Source organism: Petromyzon marinus, chromosome 27 (genome assembly GCF_048934315.1).
Source record: "Petromyzon marinus isolate PM22_M1 ecotype Great Lakes invasive population chromosome 27, UKy_Petmar_22M1.pri1.0, whole genome shotgun sequence".
Lineage (NCBI taxonomy): Eukaryota > Metazoa > Chordata > Hyperoartia > Petromyzontiformes > Petromyzontidae > Petromyzon > Petromyzon marinus.
In genome coordinates this window covers 6650319-6673309 of record NC_133693.1, presented here as the reverse complement: position 1 = coordinate 6673309, position 22991 = coordinate 6650319, and the positions used below count along the sequence as shown (strand labels likewise).

The 22991-nt window shown below is 46.4% G+C and overlaps 1 protein-coding gene across 1 annotated transcript in view; it reads left to right on the top strand.

Annotated features, from left to right (window-relative positions):
• The window catches only part of LOC116946600 (putative DBH-like monooxygenase protein 2), a 37013-nt gene extending 21673 nt beyond the window's left edge, over positions 1–15340 (top strand). The window contains exons 9-13 of the mRNA XM_032961659.2: positions 4154–4250; positions 8750–8809; positions 11242–11372; positions 12830–12980; positions 14430–15340. Of these exons, the coding sequence (XP_032817550.2) occupies positions 4154–4250; positions 8750–8809; positions 11242–11372; positions 12830–12980; positions 14430–14612 (622 nt within the window). The 3' untranslated portion in view covers positions 14613–15340. The remainder of the gene's footprint in view (positions 1–4153; positions 4251–8749; positions 8810–11241; positions 11373–12829; positions 12981–14429) is intronic.
• Positions 15341–22991: the final 7651 nt, after the last annotated feature.

Below are 22991 nucleotides of genomic sequence, written 5' to 3'. Positions count from 1 at the left end.
GCGCTCCAGTGCATTGGCCACGATGTACGGAGACGCGCTGCGAGCCAATCGTTAGGCTACAAAGTTCACTAGCGATGCTGCCCGAGGTGCAGTGTGACAACCACAAGTGCGGGCAGCGTCAGCATCTCCTTCTCATGCGTCAGACGATCTTGTCCACGTGAACTCTGCCTTGTGCACACACTCGGCCACCACTATGTCCGATAAGCGTCGAGCTACATCCAAGCATGGCTCCATATCCAAGGAGCAGCAGAAAGCCATCACGATTGACGTCATCTCCACCATCGTCATCTGACGAATATGACCCTCTCTCTCCTGGAATCTCTACTCCTCCCCTCCACCACACTCAATCATCTTTTCGTTTAACTTACATATTTTGCTTTAAATAGACTGTTACTATCTTTAATACATGGTAGTATTGTCAATATAATATGTACTGTAACCAGTGAAATATGTAGATGTAAGAATGAGGTTCGACAGCGTGATCTTCCTAACTTCGTCCATTTTCTTTATTTCTAAAGGGGAAATTACGTTTAATTTGCGCGATTTTGAGTTATGCGCCATTTTTCAAGAACACAACCCCCCGTATAAAGTGAGAGGTAGTCATAGTTTAAAAAAACATTTCAGGGTTGATGAATTTCAGGAATTGGAGATTAACCCTCTCTTGCCCCTTCTATCATATGGCCTCTGAACAACAACTACTGTAGACTCTCGATTATCCACGCTAATGACAGGGAGGGCCGTGGATAATCCAAAAATATCCATTTTCCGCGGATATTTATGCCAAAAAACACTAATGTAGGTGTAATTTATGTTTAAGTTAAGAAAATTGAGTTTGTCAATGAACAAAAAAAAAATTGTAGAAAAGATTCCACCGATTGATGCGCGTGCTCAGTGATAACACTTTCCTGCTCGCATGCAGAAGACTCCACTCACTAAGTGGATGACAGCAGAGCCACGCCAATCAAAATCAAACTCCACCCACTGTTGAAAGATATGCAACTACTGTACTGCAGAGACGATCACGGGGATTTCAGTTTCATTGGAGCGCTTATTTGTTCAGTTTAAGCACGTGATTTGTAATAAACATTTCCAAGAATAACTGTTTTTAGATGATTAATTTTGGCTGAAGGGAAAATCCATGCATCATTAATCCGTGATTTAGCCATTCTCTTGCTTTGCCTGAGAGTTGATGAATTGCAGATACATTTGGGTCAGTGCGATATGGTCCGTGGTTTGGTATTCGTAGCTGAAGTCGCACACAGGAGAGTCTTTGAATTTTCACTTGTACATTTGGCATGATTAAGGCTTGCCCATTATTTCCATGGAAGATCAAAACCTGGGAGTCTGTTGGTGGGGTTGCTGATCAGGTCTTTGCTTGGGCACGTTGCTTCAAGCCCACTGCATCCTCACCATTTTGATGCTGAAATTCGCGTCACACGGAGTCTTGCGCCGCGTGTTTCTAAAGCGGATTTTCTGGATCTCAGCCGTATAAGACGCGGGGTGTTCACATCCGCCATCGAATTGGCAGGTTTGGGTCGGCTTCTGATCAGTGCGGTTCACAAATCGTTGCAGCATTGCTATACTTTCCTGTATTTGACAGCACATGAAAGCATGGCACTAGCATAGCGAGCTTGTGTAAAATAAAAAAAACATGTTCATTGGAGGTTTATTTCCTGGCCTTGGGAAATTAGTGATATCTAAACCTGCCCTGGGCCTAGCATAGCCGAGTTAACGTATATTTAAATAAGCACCTGGCGTGGCATAACATCAACACTGAGGAGATAAAACACAGCCAGACATGGGGAAGGCCAAAGTAGCCCCTTGTTCACCATTTTGTAACCGGTGTCACTAACAGCACTGGCTCCAGCAGTCCATGTGAAAATGAGTCCACACGATTCGTTCTACTCGAAGAACTTTAACTTGAAAGCTGATACATATCGTACGTGTAGTTGTGTGTGTGTGCAAAGTAGGGCATGAGAGGGTTTAACTAGGGTGGATTGTGTGAGGTCACAGATGCTTGAAAGATCGTGAGCTCCTTCGTTTACTGGGTCATCTTACCCGTATGCCCAGGTAGCTATTTGGCCATGTAGAATAATCTATACTGGTATCACTAGTGGCAAGATCAGCTTCTGTAGATGAGGTTCATGAAGGAAGCTACTGGGCAGTTGGAAGCAGTTGCCCTCCAGCATCGGGGGGTGGAGGAGTGATGCTTGTGTGGGTGCTACCGTCCCCCGCCATCACAGAATTGTCGGGGCCGTTGTTCCGACTCCCCCGTTATATTCGTACTACTGCGGGTGCTGCCGCCCCCCACCTCCACAGTCCTAACCCCGCCATCTCCCGTCTCCTCTGTCGCAGTTATATCACTGCCCCCCGGCTGTTCTGTGGGGATCCGGGCTACCGGCCTCCACTTCCTTGCCCCCCTGTACCCCCGACTTGGTTGCTGACCGCGTCGGCATGTCTCAATCGGTGGGGCCGCCTGCTCTACGCCTACGACGCGCTACGCTGTTCAGTGGCGGCGTGCGGCAGTGAGCACGCTCGCGGAGCGAGACTCCGTCCCGCACGTGAACCAACAGGGACGGCGCGCCAACGCGTGGTTCCCTCACACACACACACACACGCTCTACGCGCTCAGGCAATAACAAACTCGACGCTGCTACCTGCCGAGCCCCGTACACCAATCACACGCGAGGGAATTGGGGTCGGGGGGGGGGTGTCCGCCGTGCGCGCGCTGATGGGAGGGAGTCACGCTGCTCCGATTTAAAGGGCCGTTTAAACAGCCGCGCGTGTACGCACACACCAGGCGTTTAGCTCTCCGCTTCACTATAGACAACTGCGCATGCACGCGAACGCGAGACACTCCAGTAAAGTTGCACGGGTACGCAAACGCCAAGCACTCCCGTAAACAGACACGTAGGCACGCGCACGTTAAGCACTCCGCCTCATTGTACACAACCGTGCGTGCACGCGATCACCAGACGCTACACTCCCTTATTCGCCGCAAACAGCCGCGTATGCGCGAGAGCACAAAACACGCCGCCTCCCTCTTCGTACTCACAGCGACCACGACAGTTTTATTCCTCGCGAATATCCTGCTAAACTACGTGCGTCTGTGAGTCAGCAGGCCCTCCTAGCCTATCCTTCGAGGATCCTAGGTCCAATTTATCCTGCCTATCTCTCCGCTCTCTACCCTCGATGAAATAGCTCAAACTCACCTCTCTTACGCTTACTTCCACTCTGCTGCGCTGGAAGCTGTAGAAGGGTGATGCTGTGGGTCATCTCCGTAGAGGGTTGAGCCTGGCTGCGTTGAAGCTTGTCACACGGACATCTTGAACGGCTGACTCCAACACCCCGCTGCTCTCGATGTCTTGAAGAAGAAGAACTCCCTCACTGTCTCTATCGCCTGCCTTTTATCCTACCTATCACAAAGGGCATTCCGTGGACCCTGCACTTGCTCGCCCGTGCCCTTTCATCCAATCGGAGGCCGAAATATTTCTGTCCCTTTGACATTCAGATCCCCCAATCCCACCGATAACAAGGCATTCAGTTGCCCCCGCAACCGTGCCACCCTGTCCATTCAGAGGCCTGGTTATTCCTGTCCCTCTTATTTGGACCCAAAATCCTACCTATAACAAAGGCATTCCGATCCGTACCCCCCTTGGCCTCCTGACTCGTGCTTGTGTATGCGGTTTCACTCGCAGTGGCTCAACGGCCTCTGCCGTGAGCACGTAACTTTAATATCAGGTCACGGCGCTGCGGTGCATGTCAGCCTCGGGGGTAGATCGCCCAATTGCCCGGCCGCAGGAAACCATGAAGCTTGATCCCATTAGGCGGCGAGGGGCGGGCCGCATCGGCGCCGTCACTCCCCGGTGGCGGTGTCACGGCGGTGGGCACGGCCCGGATGGAGCGGCTCCGCTGCGGCGGCACCACACTTGCAACGAGCGGCTAAAACGCAGCAAGTTGTCAGGCAGTGTGGTGCACAGGTGGTGCATCTGCCAGTAATCTGTCGGTCAACACCTGGGCCTATCGCGTGACTTCCTGCCAGCAGCAAGCCTTTCACATGCCTGGCACATTCTGTGCTGACGTCATCACCACTTAAGTGGTAAATGACGGCAGCTGATGTTTGTGCATGTCTATGTGTGCGTGTGTGAAAAAGGAACGGCAACCAGATTGGAAACCTTGGTCGTGACATGGGCTACGACTTTGGATTGCAGGAGACGCGCTACCTCAACAATCTGACGGCCGTTTTGCCGGTGAGCACTGACAAATGCCCACATGTTGTACGTTCACGGTCTCGGCGCGATGGGCTGCGTTTGCATCCAGAAGAGGGTTTTTCCCTGCTGCCATGCAGCATATTTATGCACACACCTTTGGGGATATTTTGTTATCCAACTACCAGCTTTGGCGTTCTCACTGCTGGGGCTGTGCCCGCACTAGTTGCTCATCTTCCACAATGGTTTGATGATCAATGGCATGCAATCCCCACTCTCTCGTAACTTGTCAGAGTAGGTACACCCTCTGGAATTTGGTCGATGTCTGTATTTGTGAGAGTGAGACATTGTTTCCCGAGCTGTTAGTTCTTTCCACAATACAGGGTGCTTAAAAAAAAGCACTTATATGGGACTATCGTTTTTAATGGAAAAAGAACGGATAATACACTAACATGCTAACAAATGTATCCTAATAGTTTCAGAAAGGCAAAGAGTCTCCACTTGTTCGCCATCATTGTCAATACACGCCTGGAATCTTCTCCAGGTGGTCTCCAGAGTCCGGAGGCACATTTCTTGTTGCAAATTCTCAGAAGTGTTAACATTTTTTGAAGCACCCTACAGTGAGGGAAAAAAATATTTGATCCCCTACTGATTTTGTAGGTTTGGCCACTGACAAAGAAATGATCAGTCTATCATTTTAATGGTAGGTTTAGTTGAACAGCGAGACAGAATAACAAAAAAAATCCAGAAAAACGCATGTCAAAAATGTTATAAATTGATTTGCATTTTAATGAGGGAAATAAGTATTTGACCCCTCTGCAAAACATGACTTAGCACTTGGTGGCAAAACCCTTGTTGGCAATCAGAGGTCAGACGTTTCTTGTAGTTGGCCATCAGGTTTGCACACATCTCAGGAGGGATTGTCCCACTCCTCTTTGCAGATCTTCTCCAAGTCATTAAGGTTTCGAGGCTGACGTTTGGCAACTCGAACCTTCAGCTCCCTCCACAGATTTTCTATGGGATTAAGGTCTGGAGACTGACTAAGCCACTCCAGGACCTTAATGTGCTTCTTCTTGAGCCACTCCTTTGTTGCCTTGGCCGTGTGTTTTGGGTCATTTTCATGCTGGACTACCCATCCACGACCTATTTTCAATGCCCTGGCTGAGGGAAGGAGGTTCTCACGCAAGATTTGACGGTACATGGCCCCGTCCATCGTCCCTTTGATGCGGTGAAATTGTCCTGTCCCCTTAGCAGAAAAACACCCAAAGCATAATGTCTCCACCTCCATGTTTAACGGTGGGGATGGTGTTCTTGGGGTTATAGGCAGCATTCCTCCTCCAAACACGGCGAGTTGAGTTGATGCCAAAGAGCTCCATTTCGGTCTCATCTGACCGCAACACTTTCACCCAGTTGTCCTCTGAATCATTCAGATGTTCATTGGCAAACTTCAGACGGGCATGTATATGTGCTTTCTTGAGCAGGGGGACCTTGCAGGCGCTGCAGGATTTCAGTCCTTCACGGCGTAGTGTGTTACCAATTGTTTTCTTGGTGACTATGGTCCCAGCTGCCTTGAGATCATTGACAAGATCCTCCCGTGTAGTTCTGGGCCGATTCCTCACCGTTCTCATGATCATTGCAACTCCACGAGGTGAGATCTTGCATGGAGCCCCAGGCTGAGGGAGAGTGACAGTTCTTTTGTGTTTGTTCCATTTGCGAATAATCGCACCAACTGTTGTCACCTTCTCACCAAGCTGCTTGGCAATGGTCTTGTAGCCCATTCCAGCCTTGTGTAGGTCTACAATCTTGTCCCTGACATCCTTGGGAGATCTTTGGTCTTGGCCATGGTGGAGAGTTTGGAATCTGATTGATTGCTTCTGTGGACAGGTGTCTTTTATACAGGTGTAGTGGTTGAACTTTACATGAACAACTTGTCGTCTTTTTTCAACCACTTCTTTATTTTCATCGTTTAACACGTTCTCCACACTCCACCGTATCCTGGCTCGCTTGCCGTGCTTCGCCCGTCTCGCTCACCACCTTGGTTCTCAGTATCACGTCGCTTTGCTCCACGCACACATCTTCAACTCTATTCCTACGCTCTCTCCACTGCTGGCTATCCTCCTCAGCTCCTCCGCTATACAGCGTCGTCGCACACAGCGAAACCCAATCTCAATTCTCTGCCTCCGCACACATCGTCTCCAGCTGCTCTATTACTACGCTCTCTCCACTGCTAACTGCTTCGTCTTCTTCAGCTCCGCTAACTCTACACAGTCCTGGCTTCCAACTCCAGACCCCAACTCTCCTCAGCTCCTACTCCCAATTCTCTTCAGCTCCGACTCTAACTCTGTCTCCTCCCAATTCATCCCCCTTCACATTATTGCTAATCAATTGGCCCGCGTGCCTCCACACACAACGCGTCATCCACCACCTGCCTCCTCTCAGACATCCCGGCGCCTCTCCAGCCCTGGCAAGTCCCAGCCAATCACCGCCGTTGCTTCTCGTCTACCTTAATTGTCCCAACCAATAACGTCACCTTGCAGCTTCTGCACGTGCCTGTCTTAAGGCGACCCACGCTGTTTACGCCTTCCATAGGCTACACCTTCCTACTCCACTACATCGGTAACAAGCCGAGATTAGGAGCACTCCCTTTAAGAGTGTGCTCCTAATCTCAGCTCGTTACCTGTATAAAAGACACCTGGGAGCCAGAAATCTTTCTGATTGAGAGGGGATCAAGTACTTATTTCCCTCAATGAAATGCAAATCAATTTATAACATTTTTGACATGCGTTTTTCTGGATTTTGTTGTTGTTATTCTGTCTCTCACTGTTCAAATAAACCTACCATAAAAAATTATAGACTGATAATTTCTTCGTCAGTGGGCAAACGTACAAAATCAGCAGGGGATCAAATACTTTTTTCCCTCACTGTATATCTTGGCCCACTTTGCAGGTCAGGTCACGCCATCTTAAAAACACAAACTTGCGTATTTGAAAATTAGATTGTTTTCTGAGATTTTTAGCGTATTGCTTGTTTGAAGCAGGGCACCATGGTGGTGAGGTTTTAACTATCTGACTTGGTATACAGGAGGTTGTGGGTTCGATCCCGACCGTCACACCTTTAAATTTGGAGATTGAATGTTCTCCCTGTGGTCACGTGGATTTTCTTCAGGTCCTCCCGTTTATGCATCCACATTTAGCAACATGCGTTTTCGAGTGGTTGATATACATTTCCACTTGATAAGGCACTTCGTTCAGCTATCATTTGTGACCAGGTCGCTTCTATAAAACAGCTTTATAGCTCTCAGTGGGCCTTACCTGCTAATATAAAAAAAAAGTTTAGTTTTAGTTCAACTTATAGTTTAGACAGAACAGCGTCCGCACCTGTCCGTGCGGATGCTGGAATGTGACCATCTCCAGACTCATGGGTTTTCTTCCACACGTGGAATTCTCCTTCAAAAATAACTGGCCAAATGTTTCAATGCAGATGGACTCTTCAGAAGCAGTTTTGAGACTTGGTGAGGTCTTCCTGGGTAAATAAATCGTAATCCATTAGAGCACCACAGTGACCGGAGAGTTTGCGAGTTCAAATTCCGAACAGGGGTCATTTAAAATAAGTAATATTTTTTTTAAAAACTTGTTTGAAAACACACTTTTATGAAATGTACTAGTAATGGCAGAACTCCACGACTCCAGGAAGTGTCCCCGAAGCTTGCCATAACGTAAGGAACCGTGGTGATTGTTGAGCGTGGACAATTAGACCCAAGCCGAAACATAATATAAAAAAAGAATATTTAAAAATAAATATTTTTAATGATAGAATATAGTATTGTCATCAGTATGACATAAGTATAACAGTTTGCAGTCGATACCACATTGGGAAGTGGGTTAAAATTGAGTTACAAGATTTGAGGATACAACAACGACAACAACAACAGAGTGAGTTAAAAGAAAGCGTGTAAAAATGAGTACAAATTTGTGGGAACTCAAACAGCTGTCCTGTAGACAGACACAATCCCACCAGAGGAATGTGAAATATTCACAAAGAGCTCAGGGTTGTAAACAGGAGATGAGAACTAATCCACAGTCCATCGAACAGGAAAAACTACTTAACTGTTAATGAATAAAATATTGAATAAATTAGGTGCATGTATTGTTATACATTAAATGTAGTGGACAATAGAAAGACCCTCCGATTAATTCACATTCTCCACGACAGCCTCTCACGTGCGATGATGACGGGGCGATCGCTTGCTGTGCTGCTGTTTTCTCACCTTGCCCCAAGCTTGCAATTTAGTGCTGAAAAATCGGCAGGCAAATTATGTGGTTATGTCATCTGTACTTTTAGTGACCTGCTTACCTTTTCTCTATTTTGCACTCCCATCGTTTATTGCATTGTTTGTTGTTGTAACTTGCTGACCCTCTCCCCCGACTAGGACACCTGTGAACAAGAGCTTCATCGCTCTTCGGATTCCACCTCCTCCAGTCTAAACAAATATTCTGATTGTGTTTTGACATCTCAACTGCGCTGTCTGTGCGATGATTCAGGGAGACCAGGTGGTCACGGAGTGCACCTACAGGACCACAACCCGCACCGTGACCACCACCGTACGTTACTGGCATGAGCACTCGGATAAAACTCGCTGTGACCAACAACATGAAATCATCATAGAATAACAATTTTAATGCACTTAGCATCTACCTCTCATGATGCTTCTCAAAAATGTAGAATTATATTAAGCCCTTCATTTCAGAATAAAAGTTTTAAAAAATGCTAAATTACAGTGAAACAATGAACAGTAATACTTTAACTGAAGCGGTCAACACTGCCACACAGAGACCCATTGTCGCATTCGTACAGTGACACAATATCCAAGAATACGACGCAAATGTAAAAAAAATCGTCATCGTCTCTGTGTCCAGGAATTTCCTGGGCTGGTTGTGAGACACCTCTCCACGCCTTCCCATTGTCTCTCTTTCTCCAGCGCTCTCCAGTCCTGTTCGTTCTACTCTTTTTTCTGCCCTGCCTTTTTTGGTCTTCTCTCCTCCACAACTCAAATAAGCCTCTCGGTTCAATTGCTTTCCTCCATCCGCCTCGTGTCACTGCACCTTTCGAATCTTGGTGAGCTCTTTTACTCCTTCGAGGTTATCCTCTTACCATGTATGTCCGTCATAAGACTGTTACTTACCCTATCTTCGACAGTTCATTCTCAGCAAGCTTAAAAGGAAATTGCGTATCAGCTGCCCACGTTCAACTGCTCCTTCCTTCCTCCTAGAGTCCACGTTCCACAATCGAGCGGTGGCTCGTGCACTGCAGGACAAACCCACTGACCCTAATTGACTCATGGCCATGACCAACATTGGTGGTGAGCGATGTCTAAACCGGTCCTAGGGTCCCCTCTTGACAACACTGCAATGACCAGTGTGGTGAAGTATGGTCAAACAACCTCCATGCCTGACAGCAATGGGTAGCCGTAGTCCAGCATTTAAATGGAGCAAAGGCTGTAAAATGCAGTTGAGTATAGGCACATCGAACATTTTGTAAACGACCTTCAGAGATGACATTACTAACAATTTATTTAAAACCGGTCACTCTCCCAGTGTTAATGTAATCGTGCTATTGGCATCGTGTCACGAAGGAAAGACGTTTACACTCACAAACTCTCATAAGCTATAGGTCGGTTCGTCTCTCTGCCCTGTCTCTTTATGTTTTTTTTTGTTCATAAAAAATGTGCTTTAAGATGCCATGGCATATTAAGCACCCTATAACAAATCGACATCCTTATCCTTGCAGTGAGCAGTGCACCACCTCGTATCAGAGAATGGTCCGAGAAGATTATGCCACAGAACTACTTTAATAGATTCCTCCACTACGTTTTTCATAATAATTATGTGGCACACTTTTATCTGCCCTGCAAAGAGTGTTTAACCCACAATGTTTAATCCTTAGAGGCCTAAAATATACTCCTGATTAAAGTGAAAAACTAAAGTTATCGTAATTGAATTGTTCAGTAACCAAATTGAGATCAACTTGCTAAATTTGAACACTCAGTGTTTCATTATTTATTTATGAGTTAAAACCAGAATATCAGCAGTGCTGGTGTCAGAATGTCCCCCCCCCCCCCAAATATGTGTTACCCAAGCGTGCATTTTCCTTCCCCCTGGAACGCAATCGTAATCATTGGTTCCTTTTTTTTCCAGTAAAGTCACGTAGAAATAAGAAAGAATAAAATTACATAATAGCATACGACGTTTCGATTGCAACACAAGCAATCATCATCAGGTAGAGGAAACATAACCGCAGATATATATACAGACCTTAAGTAGAGGGAATTAACACAGATACACCAGGGGATACAGAGAGGGACGGAGGAGCACACGGAGGAGCACACTAAATCAATACAAAGAGTAATTCCTGCAGTCACGAAAGAGCCGAATCAAGTTCATTGATTCCTTGTTAGGGCAATGCCTTTTATCCACACTCATATGGGGAGGTGCTATTGGCAGATCCCATTATATGCAATGATCCATGCATTTTTACGTTTATCCACTTGAAAAAGCAGACGGATGAATTTGCTGACAAACCCAGGTTATACTCCTTTCTATTGAAAAACATCAACATTATCGTCACCATCACCTCCTTACCCCAGTCCCTATCCCCGCAATCCGCCTTCAAAAACAAATCTCATGGACTCACACTAAACTAAAACGAAACAATGCTTTATTTTACCAGGTGTATCATGTGTAAATTTATAGCAGCCAAATAGTCTGAATACATGTTTCTTAATGTGGAGGGGAAAACCGGAGGACCCGGAGAAAAATCCACACGAACACGGGGAGACATGCAAACTCCAAATATACAGGCGTCAGGGTCGGGATCGCACCCATACCAGGCGAGGTAGTTAACATCTCACCACTGCGGCGCCTTAATGTGACCAATTACATGTGTAGATGTGCTCGCATTGAGACGCTTTATTAATGCAAATTGTAATGTATTGTTCCTCCACTCAACATCTCCCTCCTTGCCCCTCCTCTCGCAGGGTGGACTGAGCACGATGAATGAAATGTGCCTCTCCTTTCTATACTACTACCCCAAAGTGAACATTGGACTTTGTCGCAGTATGTACGACATAACTACTGTAGCTCCAGTGATGGGATTCACTTTGAATTCGTGAGTGCAAACACACACAGAAACACACCCGCACTTGAAAAAACAAAGTACAGTCTGTCCTATAATGCGTTCCTGAAGAACACCGCTTTATGGAAAAATCGCGTTATAATAAATAATATCGGGTAGAGCACAGTCCACGAAAACACGTGAGATGCGTACCCAGGCTGAACAAAGACTGAGGCGCGTGGGTAGCAGTCTAGAAGCATCCAGCAGCATCCCGCTTTGCGTGATGCTACGCCGAGGCAGCCGTACAACCGCTTATTCCTACTCGCGCGACGTAGTTCTGTTCACTCGATCGCGTTATATCCAACGCATCCATAGCCCAGAAAGTGTTGTTTATGAGCGTCTGTTAATGCCGGACACAGTACTTCAGTCCACCGCAAAGACACAGATCACATCACAGTGACACTTCATGACGCGCTGCACTGGCTGACAGTCCGGCAAGCCGGATTGAGCCTACAAGCTGTGCGCGCCACGTCTATGGAGTTCTGCTCCAGTATTTGCTCCAATACAGACTGCCCTATCTAGCCGAGACACAACGTGGTACCCAGTCTATGCCTGTGCCAATGGTCGTCAACTGTGGTCGGCAGCACACCGTAAATCGATCGTCCCACGCACCGAAAGAGACATCTGGTGCACGGACCCCGTAAGATTGTGTTGCCCATAAGGCTCGGCCACCCGCCCACCCACTTGCTCACCGACCTAGTTGCCACACTTTGGCGGTGTCCGGCCCTTCGACGTGGAACTCATTACCCGGCCACTGTCCACGATATTTTTTTTCCACCGCCAGCCAGTTCTCGTGGTAGCAGACTCAATGACGGGAAATGTCCCGCGCATCTTTCGGGGCACAACTGTGGCGCCTTCATGAGAGCCGTTGTTGCTATAACGGTGTGATTACGATATGCACATACACCGCACGGGGCGAGTGTGGGGTGTGGCCAGGATCACGCGGCCTCATTTGTCTCCCCAGTACTAATTACGCACCGCACCAGGTATTCGATTGAGGCTGACATGACACAGGAGAGGCCCAAGACCAGGTTACTTATACGCCACTGATGGTAACCATGGATAGGAAATGGGACTCGGGTTGTCAAGTTTGGGAAAGATGTATTTATCCCTCCCATCCCTAGAGGATACTTGAAGAGATGACAACTTAAAGTACAATCCCGGTGATTAAAAAACCACAGCCAGCGAAAATCCCATCCCTCCCAACCATACAATTGAACCATGGTTGTTAATGTGGTTCTGGGGGGAGTCTTAATCTTACCGTTAATATGACAATTTAGGCTCATGGCTGAGGAGGCGATATGGATAGACAGTTGATATAATTGCTTACCTCTTCCAAAAAAAAGGCACGTGAAGACTATACTTGCATAAGGATTTAAAACAATTACAAACGAATCACAGCCTAACATGCCTCATTGGGCACCTCTCTCCTTGACCAAAACGTTGCACAGGCAATGGCCATATTACATCACCAGCCCACAAGCGTTCTTCAGATATTTTTTATTTGAAATCTATGACGTCATCCCCTGGACCGAGCAGCTGGTTTGCCAAGTGGAGAGTGCCGCTCGTAACGCAACGCAATACGTCTCCTCCCTAAACGACGTGAGTATGGGTCGGGGGTGACAAGACTGGAGATGTGGGGGGCGGCGTGAGCGTCTCGACCAGTGGTTGGTTCTTAAACCTTTACTGCAGCCTTGCACCCCCTTTGGTTCTCAATCGTAAAAAAAAACTATTTTAGAATGTTAATAAATACATTGGGTTTGATAAACTTGAGTGCTTAATTTGTGTTTTCGATGATTTACCTTCGAACAAAAAAATGTGGCCATGTCTCGCACCCCCAGAAAAGGGCATCTGGCACCTCCCAGGTGGTGCAGCGTGCACCCTGGGTTAAGAAACCACTGGTTTAAACTGTCGTTCCATTGCTGCATTTTGTGTGTGGGAATGTAAATGTGTAGCTGGCCCCCTCCTGTCCCTCTCCCCCACTGGCCGGCTAAAAAAAAAGCATTTGGGAACGACGTTATTCTGCGCTGTGTTCTCGTTTCCTTCCGCATCACGTGACTGGTTGAGATGAGTGGACAAGTTTAACACCACCATCACCATCTACTGGACATATGAACCTTATGGCGGGACCCCGGGATCCCGAATAAACGGAAGTCAAAATCGTAATTAATTGTTTTTTGGCGACTCCGTCCGACCGCGCACATAAACGCCGCGACCCACCTGGCGCGGATCATTATGTTGTCATGTCGTCCACGCGCAGTGAGGACGAATGCGCAGAAGAAACACATCTTTGATTAGCGCATCGTGTAAAGCTCTTCGAGAGGAATAGATTGCCATATCGTTCGCCTTCTACAGACATAAAATTACGTCGAAAATGCAGGGGTCCCGCCATAAGGTTCATATGTGAAAAATAGCCTTATAGCTCATCGTATCCAAGTATAAATAAATATAATTCTGTATCAAACAAAGTGGAGCACGAGTTGCTCCCCTTTCCTACCCCTCCCGAAGCCCGCTCGTTCCCCAAAACCTCCTCCTAATGGTTACATTTTGTATCCGCTCCCACTCCCCGATGGCGTCGCTACACGTGTAATCATCATCGCGACGTAACGCTCCTAACGCTTTGTGACGTCATCCCATTGTGCGGCTTGAAACAAAACGCCATCACCAATGAAATGGTGTTGAGGATAAATGCATGCGGATGAGTGTTGCACGGTCCGTGCATTCTTCCTAGTTTTCACCGCTCAACCCCTGAAAACGTGATACAGCTGATTATCGATTCCACCCCGCCGCTCAACTACGCACTTCAGTTTCTCGTCACCAATCCATCACTCTTCCATTCAGCACCAAACTTCTCACCATTACATACATTTTATGAACTCAAATTGCATACCTCATCCGCATTGCTCCACATTGCTTCACCAGTCCGACCATCCATCCCGCACCACTCATACCAACAACACTCCCATCAATAAATATTTAAGGCATGGCACGTCGCTCATCCTTTGCTCGATTTCCATCCCTGCTGCTGTGTTTGTGTGTGTGCACATGCAGCTTTTCCCCATTTTATCCGTCGAAAAGATCCCCAAGCTTCCCACGGACCCCACAGCTCAACCTTGTAGCAAATTTACCACCTCCACGGCGAAGGGAAGTGCTCCCGGGATGAATGCCGCTCTCACCACACTTCTGCCGGTGCTCCTCCTGCATCTGATGGGGACCGCTCTGCTCGTCGCCTGACGCTCTGTTCATCGATGTGGATGCCCGCTACGTACACCACCTTCTCCACCACCTGCTCGTTCCATCACCTACACCACGTGCTCCTCCATAAATAACAACCACCTCCACCGCCTACTCCACCAATTACACCAAGTTATTTACATCGCCTACACCATCTTCACCTCCACCACCTACTTCACTCCACCACCTTCTCCAATACCACTGCATACATCACTTCACCACCTACACCGCCTTCTAGTCCCCCAACTACAAATAGTTGAAAAATATTGGATGGTAATTATGTTTATTTTGTTATTAATGACAAATGTGTATGTGTTAATGTTAATTGCAATATTTAATCAATATTTATTTAATTGTTGTCGATTATTAGGAGCGATTATCATAAAGGTTAGTTATTCTAACATGAATTCAAGATCATTTAGTGAATTCAGTGAACGATAAATTTTATTATTGGCTTTCATGTTGTCAAGGGATTTGTATTGACAATCGTGATAATATCAATGATTCTCACTTTCAACATTTACTCATTCTCGCTTTATCAATTACTAGCAGGAAATACCCGGCGTTGCCCAGGTACTTGCGGCTATCTTTTGTGAATGTAGAGTGGTTCAATCACGGTGTTCAGAAGGAGGGGGTCAATTGCGTTACAGCAACTGTTAATATTTTGCTGTGCCATGGGGCCTCTAATAAATATAATATAACGTGCCCACAAGAGGGTACGGAAATGATAGGACGAAGCGTTTTTTTAAGCGTGAGTGATGCCGTGTTGTTTGTCTCGCCACGCAAAGACGACGGGCGTGCTCGCGGAGGTTGATCGTTGTTGTATGTGCTGGTTGTTGAAAATATGATGAAAATAATACAAATTTAATTCACTAAAAAAAAATCCGTATTTATCTGAAATTATGATAAATTTATGTAATTATGCGCATAAATTCGAGAGCTAATTGTATTAATTTATGTTAATGTGTGCGATTATGCTAATGTACACAGTTATGATAATTAGGCTCAACCTCGTTGACGAGGGTCGTATCATCAATCGGGATCGTACAGTTAATGGTGTGAAGTTATGCAGGTGTGCTGTAAGTATGCCAGATTAACCTCGCCTTCGTTGTCTAGGTTCGTATTATCAATCGGTATAATGCAATTATTCTCGCTTTAACCTTTACTGATTATGTATTAATGTTTATGTCAGGTCTCCAAATTCAAATCTCACCGCAGGATACCGTTCTTATAATTAAGATTATTACGCATGAACTCAGGAAAGAAACACTCAAACACTTCTGTGTTAAGCAATTTTAATTTCTAAACAAAACCTTAACACTCTAATATGCGATTCTCATGCTTGGAATTACCCCTGGTACCATCGGGGAATTTTCCCTCAGTGAGCAGTACATTAAACCATCAATGGTTGCGTTGTTTCACTTTGGCAACCGCACACGAGCTTATACGGCAAATAGGAATAAAAAGTCCTTAAAAATTAATGCGACGATATTCACACAAAAAGCAATAAAAGCAATTATTATACCCCAAAGGCAAAAGTATACGTCAATAGATTCATTGGCAAGATTATGCAATTAAAAAGGAAAAACGAACGACTAAAATACTTCTAAATGACCGTATCCACGTAACTCAATGGGCAGCAATGTTCTTCACTATCAGTTGATATTTAATGCACCACCTTGGAAATAGCAACCCTTCTTGATTTGTCCCGATATGCGTGTTGTGTGTCTTCGGAAAGCAGACGCCGGGTGATGCGTCGTGAAGGTGTGAATGTGGGGGAGGGTCATACAAACTGCTTCGTTCTCGCTCTTGCTCGGGGCGTCGGCTGGCAGATACAGGCTCTTTCCACTGCTGGAGGGGCTGCGTCGGCACGATGCCCTCTCCTTGAAGATGCTCGATCGCGCTCGCCGCTGGTCCGCTGACACCCTTGCTCACGGGCGGCTGGTCAGGCTCTTTCCCCTGCTGGATGAGCTGAGTCGGCACAATGCTTGTCCGCTGGCAGCTGACTCTCTTGCTTGGTGCGCTGATTTCGCTCGTTGCGCTGGTTGCGCCGGTTGCGCTGGTTGCGCTGGTTGCGTTGGTTGTGCCGGTTGTGCTGGTTGTGCGCTCTCTCCTGCTGCGTGCTCTCTCGCGGTGGACGATTGCTTTCATCGCTCGTCACTCTTTCTCTCGGGCTGCAGCTGCTGCTGGGAGCTGGCACTCGATGTAGAATAAAACTCTTTCAGAGATACTTTGTCTTTCAGCTCTGAACTCACACTCGGTGACACATCGCTACTCTGCAAGCCTCGCCATCCTCGGTTGATTGCGGGGCCCACTCCGGAGCCTGCCGCTTTCCGCCCTCTTCTGTCGCTCGCCGAGCTGTCCCTTGTTGAGCTGAATTGTCGAGCTGTGTTGCTGTTTATATACGAAAAATATCCCCTCTGCGCGTCTCTTGCGAGAGGAAAAAAACAGATGCTTACTCCGTCCGCTCTATCACCGCGGCCGCGCCTGATTGCCCCCCTCCCCTCTTGGTGACCCCGGGCGGCTGCATTACATCAAATAGATGTTTGTTTGTGAATTGTCCTTTGGCAATCTGGAGATTTTGCAGAAAGTCGCTAACCTCCCTTTGCCCCGGAGTTTATTATTTAATGGCCTTTTACGACCTCCAACTGCTGGTGGGAGCTAGCGGGTTTGAGGGTGTTTTATTTATTTATTTTGTCGATTATTATTATTTAAAAAATTGGCAGAATTCTTTTTAATATTAATTTTTGGAAAAAGGCCTATATATACAACACCGTGAATTGGAATCGCCAACAGGTTTTTGGGTTGCGCACATGTAAGGGACGTCAGGGCTAGGAATGGAGATGGACAGTGTGTTAATGGGCATGGAGAAGATTCCGGCCAAAATCAGAGGGGCAGTGGAGCGGGAGCAGTGGAAGGGGGGAGGAGCGGGCGAGGAGATAGAGTGGGGCATCGGGGGGGCTTGGGGCATTCTGGTGGGGAACGGATTGGGAGAGGGCTGTGGGCAAGCGTGGACTGGGGGAATTGAAAGAACGGAACCCCCCCCCACCTCATGTTGGCTCTACTTTACTCAATCAATGGCAATATTTTGATTAACTTCATGAGGGGGGTCATTATGTAACCGTTAGATGTGCGGGGCCAGGATAATGTGTGCTGGGTTAGGTATGGTGACGTCACTGGGAGCGTGTGGGGTGCCGTTTGGGGGGCTATGCCCCCCCCCCATATATAAAATGTCGGCTCACCATGCAGCTAAGATATATCTATCTTATTTAATTAATTCCTTTGGTCATGTCAGAGACAAAAGCTCCTTTCAATGGCATGCCACTCATCATCCTGAGTGGCGTGACACAGTGGCTCTGCTCTGCAGACAACCCGGTGCCTGATGTGATAAACTCTGCTGTACTTCCTCGCTTGGGAGGTCACCCCAAGATTTGTTTGAACACATACCGATTGAATTACGCTCGTGATTGTCTATCGACTCAGAAAGGTCGGCCCCTAGATGTGGTCTGTGTTTGTGTGTCTGTAGCGCATGTGTTTTAAGTGCGAAAATGGCCTCCCTCTTGGGGTGTTCATATCTTTGTCCCCACTCCTGTTGAACCTGGTTTCCTGAGTTCGATTCGCACTCACAATCAACACAATGGCGGTTATCTCAACTGGCCCTGCCCCCCACCCCCATCCCGCTAGGTAGACTCAGCCTTAAAATAAATGCCTTTTACCACAACTCCACCAAGTTCCTAGCATGTGTAAGTTCGTCTGAATTGTGTTTGTATAGTTTGTGGGTGTGGCTGGGAGTAGATAAACATAATTGCAGTCACTGGTGTGGCCAATAAATGAAATTACTGATAAGGGACCTCATTAATACATCGTGGATCTCACATGACAAGGTGATGAACTAATCGAGTGTGGCGTTACCACCAGCCAAGGTTTCTTGCTGATATTTTGGTTAAAAAAAAACATCACGACCTTTCATCCCACTCGGTCACCCTTGCATAACCCGCTATGTGCCATGCTGTGACTCAAACTACATTGATGAAATATACAAGTTCAGGAACACCATGGCCTTTGCCAGTGATGCCACCTCACGTCACCACATCGCCTCCTTCGGCCAGATCCCACAGCTCTTACAGAGTCAATATTCATCCTCACAGGACCACTCCTCAAAGGGCAACAACCTCATGGTCACCACCACCATCTGGAATTAGGTCTAACCCTTTGTTACTCAGTAGACATATCCTACAAGGACCAATTGGGTATCTATGTTGAACTTCTTTCGCACTGTAAGCAGTGAACCGTGGCAATCGGAGACGCGAGCTTAACCAAATGATTTATTCTCAGTGTCACCATTACCATCTGACGTTCAGTGTTCGCCATCAGCAGTGAAGGCCTCCACCATCCGTCATTGACCTGAGTTGCAAACAATCCACGTCAATCCTGCACATGAACTGGCTTACATTCCATCACCAGACTCTCATGCGTCGATCATCACAAGATTATTGCGGCGGCGTGTGAGTAAGCTGTGATGAGTTGAGCTGCGTGTGAGAGTGTGTGTGTGTATTTAAATTGAGATTGGCGGGAGCAGGGGAGTTTAATTAATCGGTTCCAGTTCGTCTCAGTATGAACAGGCAGGTTTGCGTGCTCCCGCATGCACGTACACCCATCATCATCACAATCCATCTTCACCACCCATCATGATTATCATTCAACACCATCACCCATCATCAACACTTCGGTAATCAATACATGTTCTCATGGAACATTCTTAATCTATAAGTAAATTAAACGTAATTGAGGATTCAGGCTTTGCCTAGAAACAGGTTAGTAGGCCTCAAGCCTTAGGCCTAACGGTTTAAACTTTTATTTGGTTACTCAACTAAGGTGTTTAATAACTTAATTACAGAGATCGTTAGATGGCATATCTTCAGTCACCCCTAAGTCTGTAAGTGCATTTTTAACTCATTTGAGGATTAATTCTCACGCCGCAGGCTTCGTCTAATAACATGTTAGTAGGCCTCAGGCTTAAAGATTTAAACTTTAATTTAGTTCCCCATCTAAGGTATTTAATAACTTAATTTTACAGTACAGAGGTCCTTCGATGGGAAATTATCAGTCACCTTTAATCTATAAGTATTTTAAAAACTAATTCAGGATCAGTTATCTTGCCGCAGGCTTCACCTAGTACCAGATTAGTAGGCCTAAATGTATAAACTTTAAATTTGTTTACTCATAGAAGGTGTTTAATAACTTAACAATTTTTACCGAGATCCAAAATTGCAGATTATAAGTTACCCCTTAATCTATAAGTAATTTTGTTAAATGTAATTTGGGGATTAATTATCTGTCATGTTATCGTGGTTATAGCTGTTCATAAATGTTGCAGAGGTAAAGGTGCAGTCCTGCAACTGCCGGCTCATGCCGCCACGAGAGGAAGCTCTCGAAAGCCTCATGAGATCTTCCTCACATCACTACTGTGTTGGCGTATAGCACATAATATGCTCTCGGCCTTCATGGGGTAAACCAACAAGGTAACATGATTACGCTCAACTTGGATATGAAGGAACAAGACATTATGACTCGATTTAAAGCTTTCGTGACTGCAATGATTCATCTTCTTTGGTTCTTTCGGTAAAGTCACGTAGAATGAGAATACAATAATAAATGGATAAAATAAAATAACACAATAATATTCTCACGACGTTTCGGCCACAACACAAGCGGCCTTCAGGTGAAGGGACGAGACTGTCTGGTAGGACAGCGCTGGAGTGAAAAAACACGTTCAGATCACGACCTTTAAGCTGTGTGAGAGGAAACAAAGCGCCTTGACAAAGGAATTAGCATATAATTTAGCATTGAAATGGCTGAGTGATTAGCTTGTGACTGGTCACAGAAATGGCTATGTTAAAAGTTAAAGCATACACATCCGCAGAGGCACCCCTTGACAAAGGAATTAGCATAGAATTTAGCATTGAAATAGCTAAGTTAAAGCATACACGTGACTTTACCGAAAGAACCAAAGAAGACATTATGACTCTTCAATAACAGCTCATAAGATCTGTGGCTATCACATGCAGTATTAAAGCATACACGTGACTTTACCAAAAGAACCAAAGAAGACATTATGACTCTTCAATAACAGCTCATAAGATCTGTGGCTATCACATGCAGTATTTTTTTTATAGAGCGTCATTCATGCGAATAGCAATCCCATAACGCAGTATACGTCTCAGCTGCTGCTCCCGGGTTCTACCTGAGCTGCTGCTCCCCGGGTCTGCCTGAGCTGCTGCTCCCTGGGTCTACCTGAGCTGCTGCTCCCTGTGGCTGCCTGAGCTGCTCCCTGGGTCTGCCTAAGCTGCTGCTTCCAGGGTCTACCTGAGCTGCTACTTCCGGGGCCTGCCTGAGCTGCTGCTCCCTTGAACTGCCTGAGCTGCTGCTCTCTGGGTCTCCCATAGCTACTGCTCCACGGATCTGTCTGTGCTGCTGCTCCCTGCAGCTGCCTGAGCTGCTGCTCCATGGGTCTGCCTGAGCTGCTGCTTCCAGGGCCTGCCTGAGCTGCTGTTCCCTGCATCTGCCTCAGCTGCTGCTCCCTGGGTCTACTTGAGCTGTTGCTCCCCGGGTCTGCCCGAGCTGCTGCTCCGTGCATCTGCCTGAGCAGCTATTCCCTAGCCTGCCTGAGCTGCTGCTCCCTGGGCTTGCCTGAGCTGCTGCTCCTTGGGTCTGCCTTAACTGCTGCTGCCTGGTTTGCTCAGAAACGCTCTCCGTTATCAAGGGGCCGAAGCTTCTGCAGGAAGCCCTCGACCATCTTGACCCGCTCCTTGAGGTTTTTACCCTTCACCTGCTTGATCAGGTTATTGCCCTGTTCGCGAAGATGCTCCTTTAGAGAACAAAAAGTGAAGTGTTAGGTCACATGTACGCTAGCGTAGAGAAATAGTAACGCACAAAGGTGTTCTTACAAACAGCAAGAACTTGAACGACTAGTCAACTTCGTGACCTGGAGCTGACCACCACCACAAACTCAAGCACACAGGCGAGAAGCCGTACATGTGCGACGAGTGCGGCAAGACATTACTCGCGCTCGGCCTACCTGTACGTTTTTCACTTGTGTGTTTAACTGTTGTGGATCTTTGTTATTTTAAAGATGGCAGTTCTGCTGTGTATTCTACTGCTGTCCCTCCTGGCCATATCTAATGCCAAACACAACTCCAGCACTGGCAGCCCTCGTTATTTCTTGTCCATACTTGATGCTCCATTCGCCACTACACCTGCTAGTGAAACAGCTTATAGCCACTTCTACACTCCATTATTGTATCCTTTTAAACCCTATCTCTATTCTATTACTTCACCAGCACTCCTTCCTAACTGCGTTCTGCTCTTAAAAATGTTGCCATATGCAAGCAGCTGCTATTCGTCCAAGGTTCGTCGCTCTTCATTCTTTCACAGAAAATACTTGCGCTAACTATTCTACTTTTCTTATTTCTGGGAGGTATTGAGCTTCACCCTGGCCCAAATGTAAAGAACTAATTTAATTCTGTAGATTTTTCTGGCAGAAAAGGTGTTGGTGTTCTACATGTCAACATCAGAGGGCTTGAGATTAAATTAAGTCAACTAAAACTAGAAGTGGCAAATCTGGACCCAGGCATTTTCTGCCTTACAGAAACATTTCTCACTCTGGCTATCAATGACTTGCAGATTACAATTGACAACTACAACCTTTTTCGAATTGACCGAGGGTCTAAAGGAGGTGGAATTGCCATATATGTTTGTAGTACTATTGCATGTTCACCAGCTCATTCCTTGCTAAAGAAATATTGCTTTGAAGGTCTAACTCTCAGAATCACTCTCCCTAAAAATCAACAGATTTTGGTAGTGTGCTGCTATAGACCACCTAGTGGTAAGGATGTTGAAGCTTGCAACGCACTGAGGAAGCTTCTTGGGGGCCTCCCTAAAGGTGTAATAATTTTAATGGGTGACCTGAATTGGAATTAGCTAAACCTGCTGGCCGTGGCCATACATTTTGCAGATGAATTTAACCTATTTCAATTAATAAATATCCCCACAAGACCCAACCTAAAAAATCCAGGACAGTCATCTCTGCTTGACGTCCTATTGACAAATGCCCTTCACAATTTTGCACTGACTGGTGTTCTGGGTAATAACCTTAGTGATCACTCCTTCATATTTGGGGTGAGATCATCAGCCAGACCCAAAGCCCCCCTAAATTGGTTGAGAAGCACTCCATAAGACACGTCAGCATTCAGGCATTTACGAATGATGTGCTTCACTCGGATACTGACAAGGTCTGTGATATCCCCAACCTGACTATGGCTTGGGAGACCTTCAGGTACACGTTTCTCCAAATTCTTAACAAACATGCTCCGTTGGTTA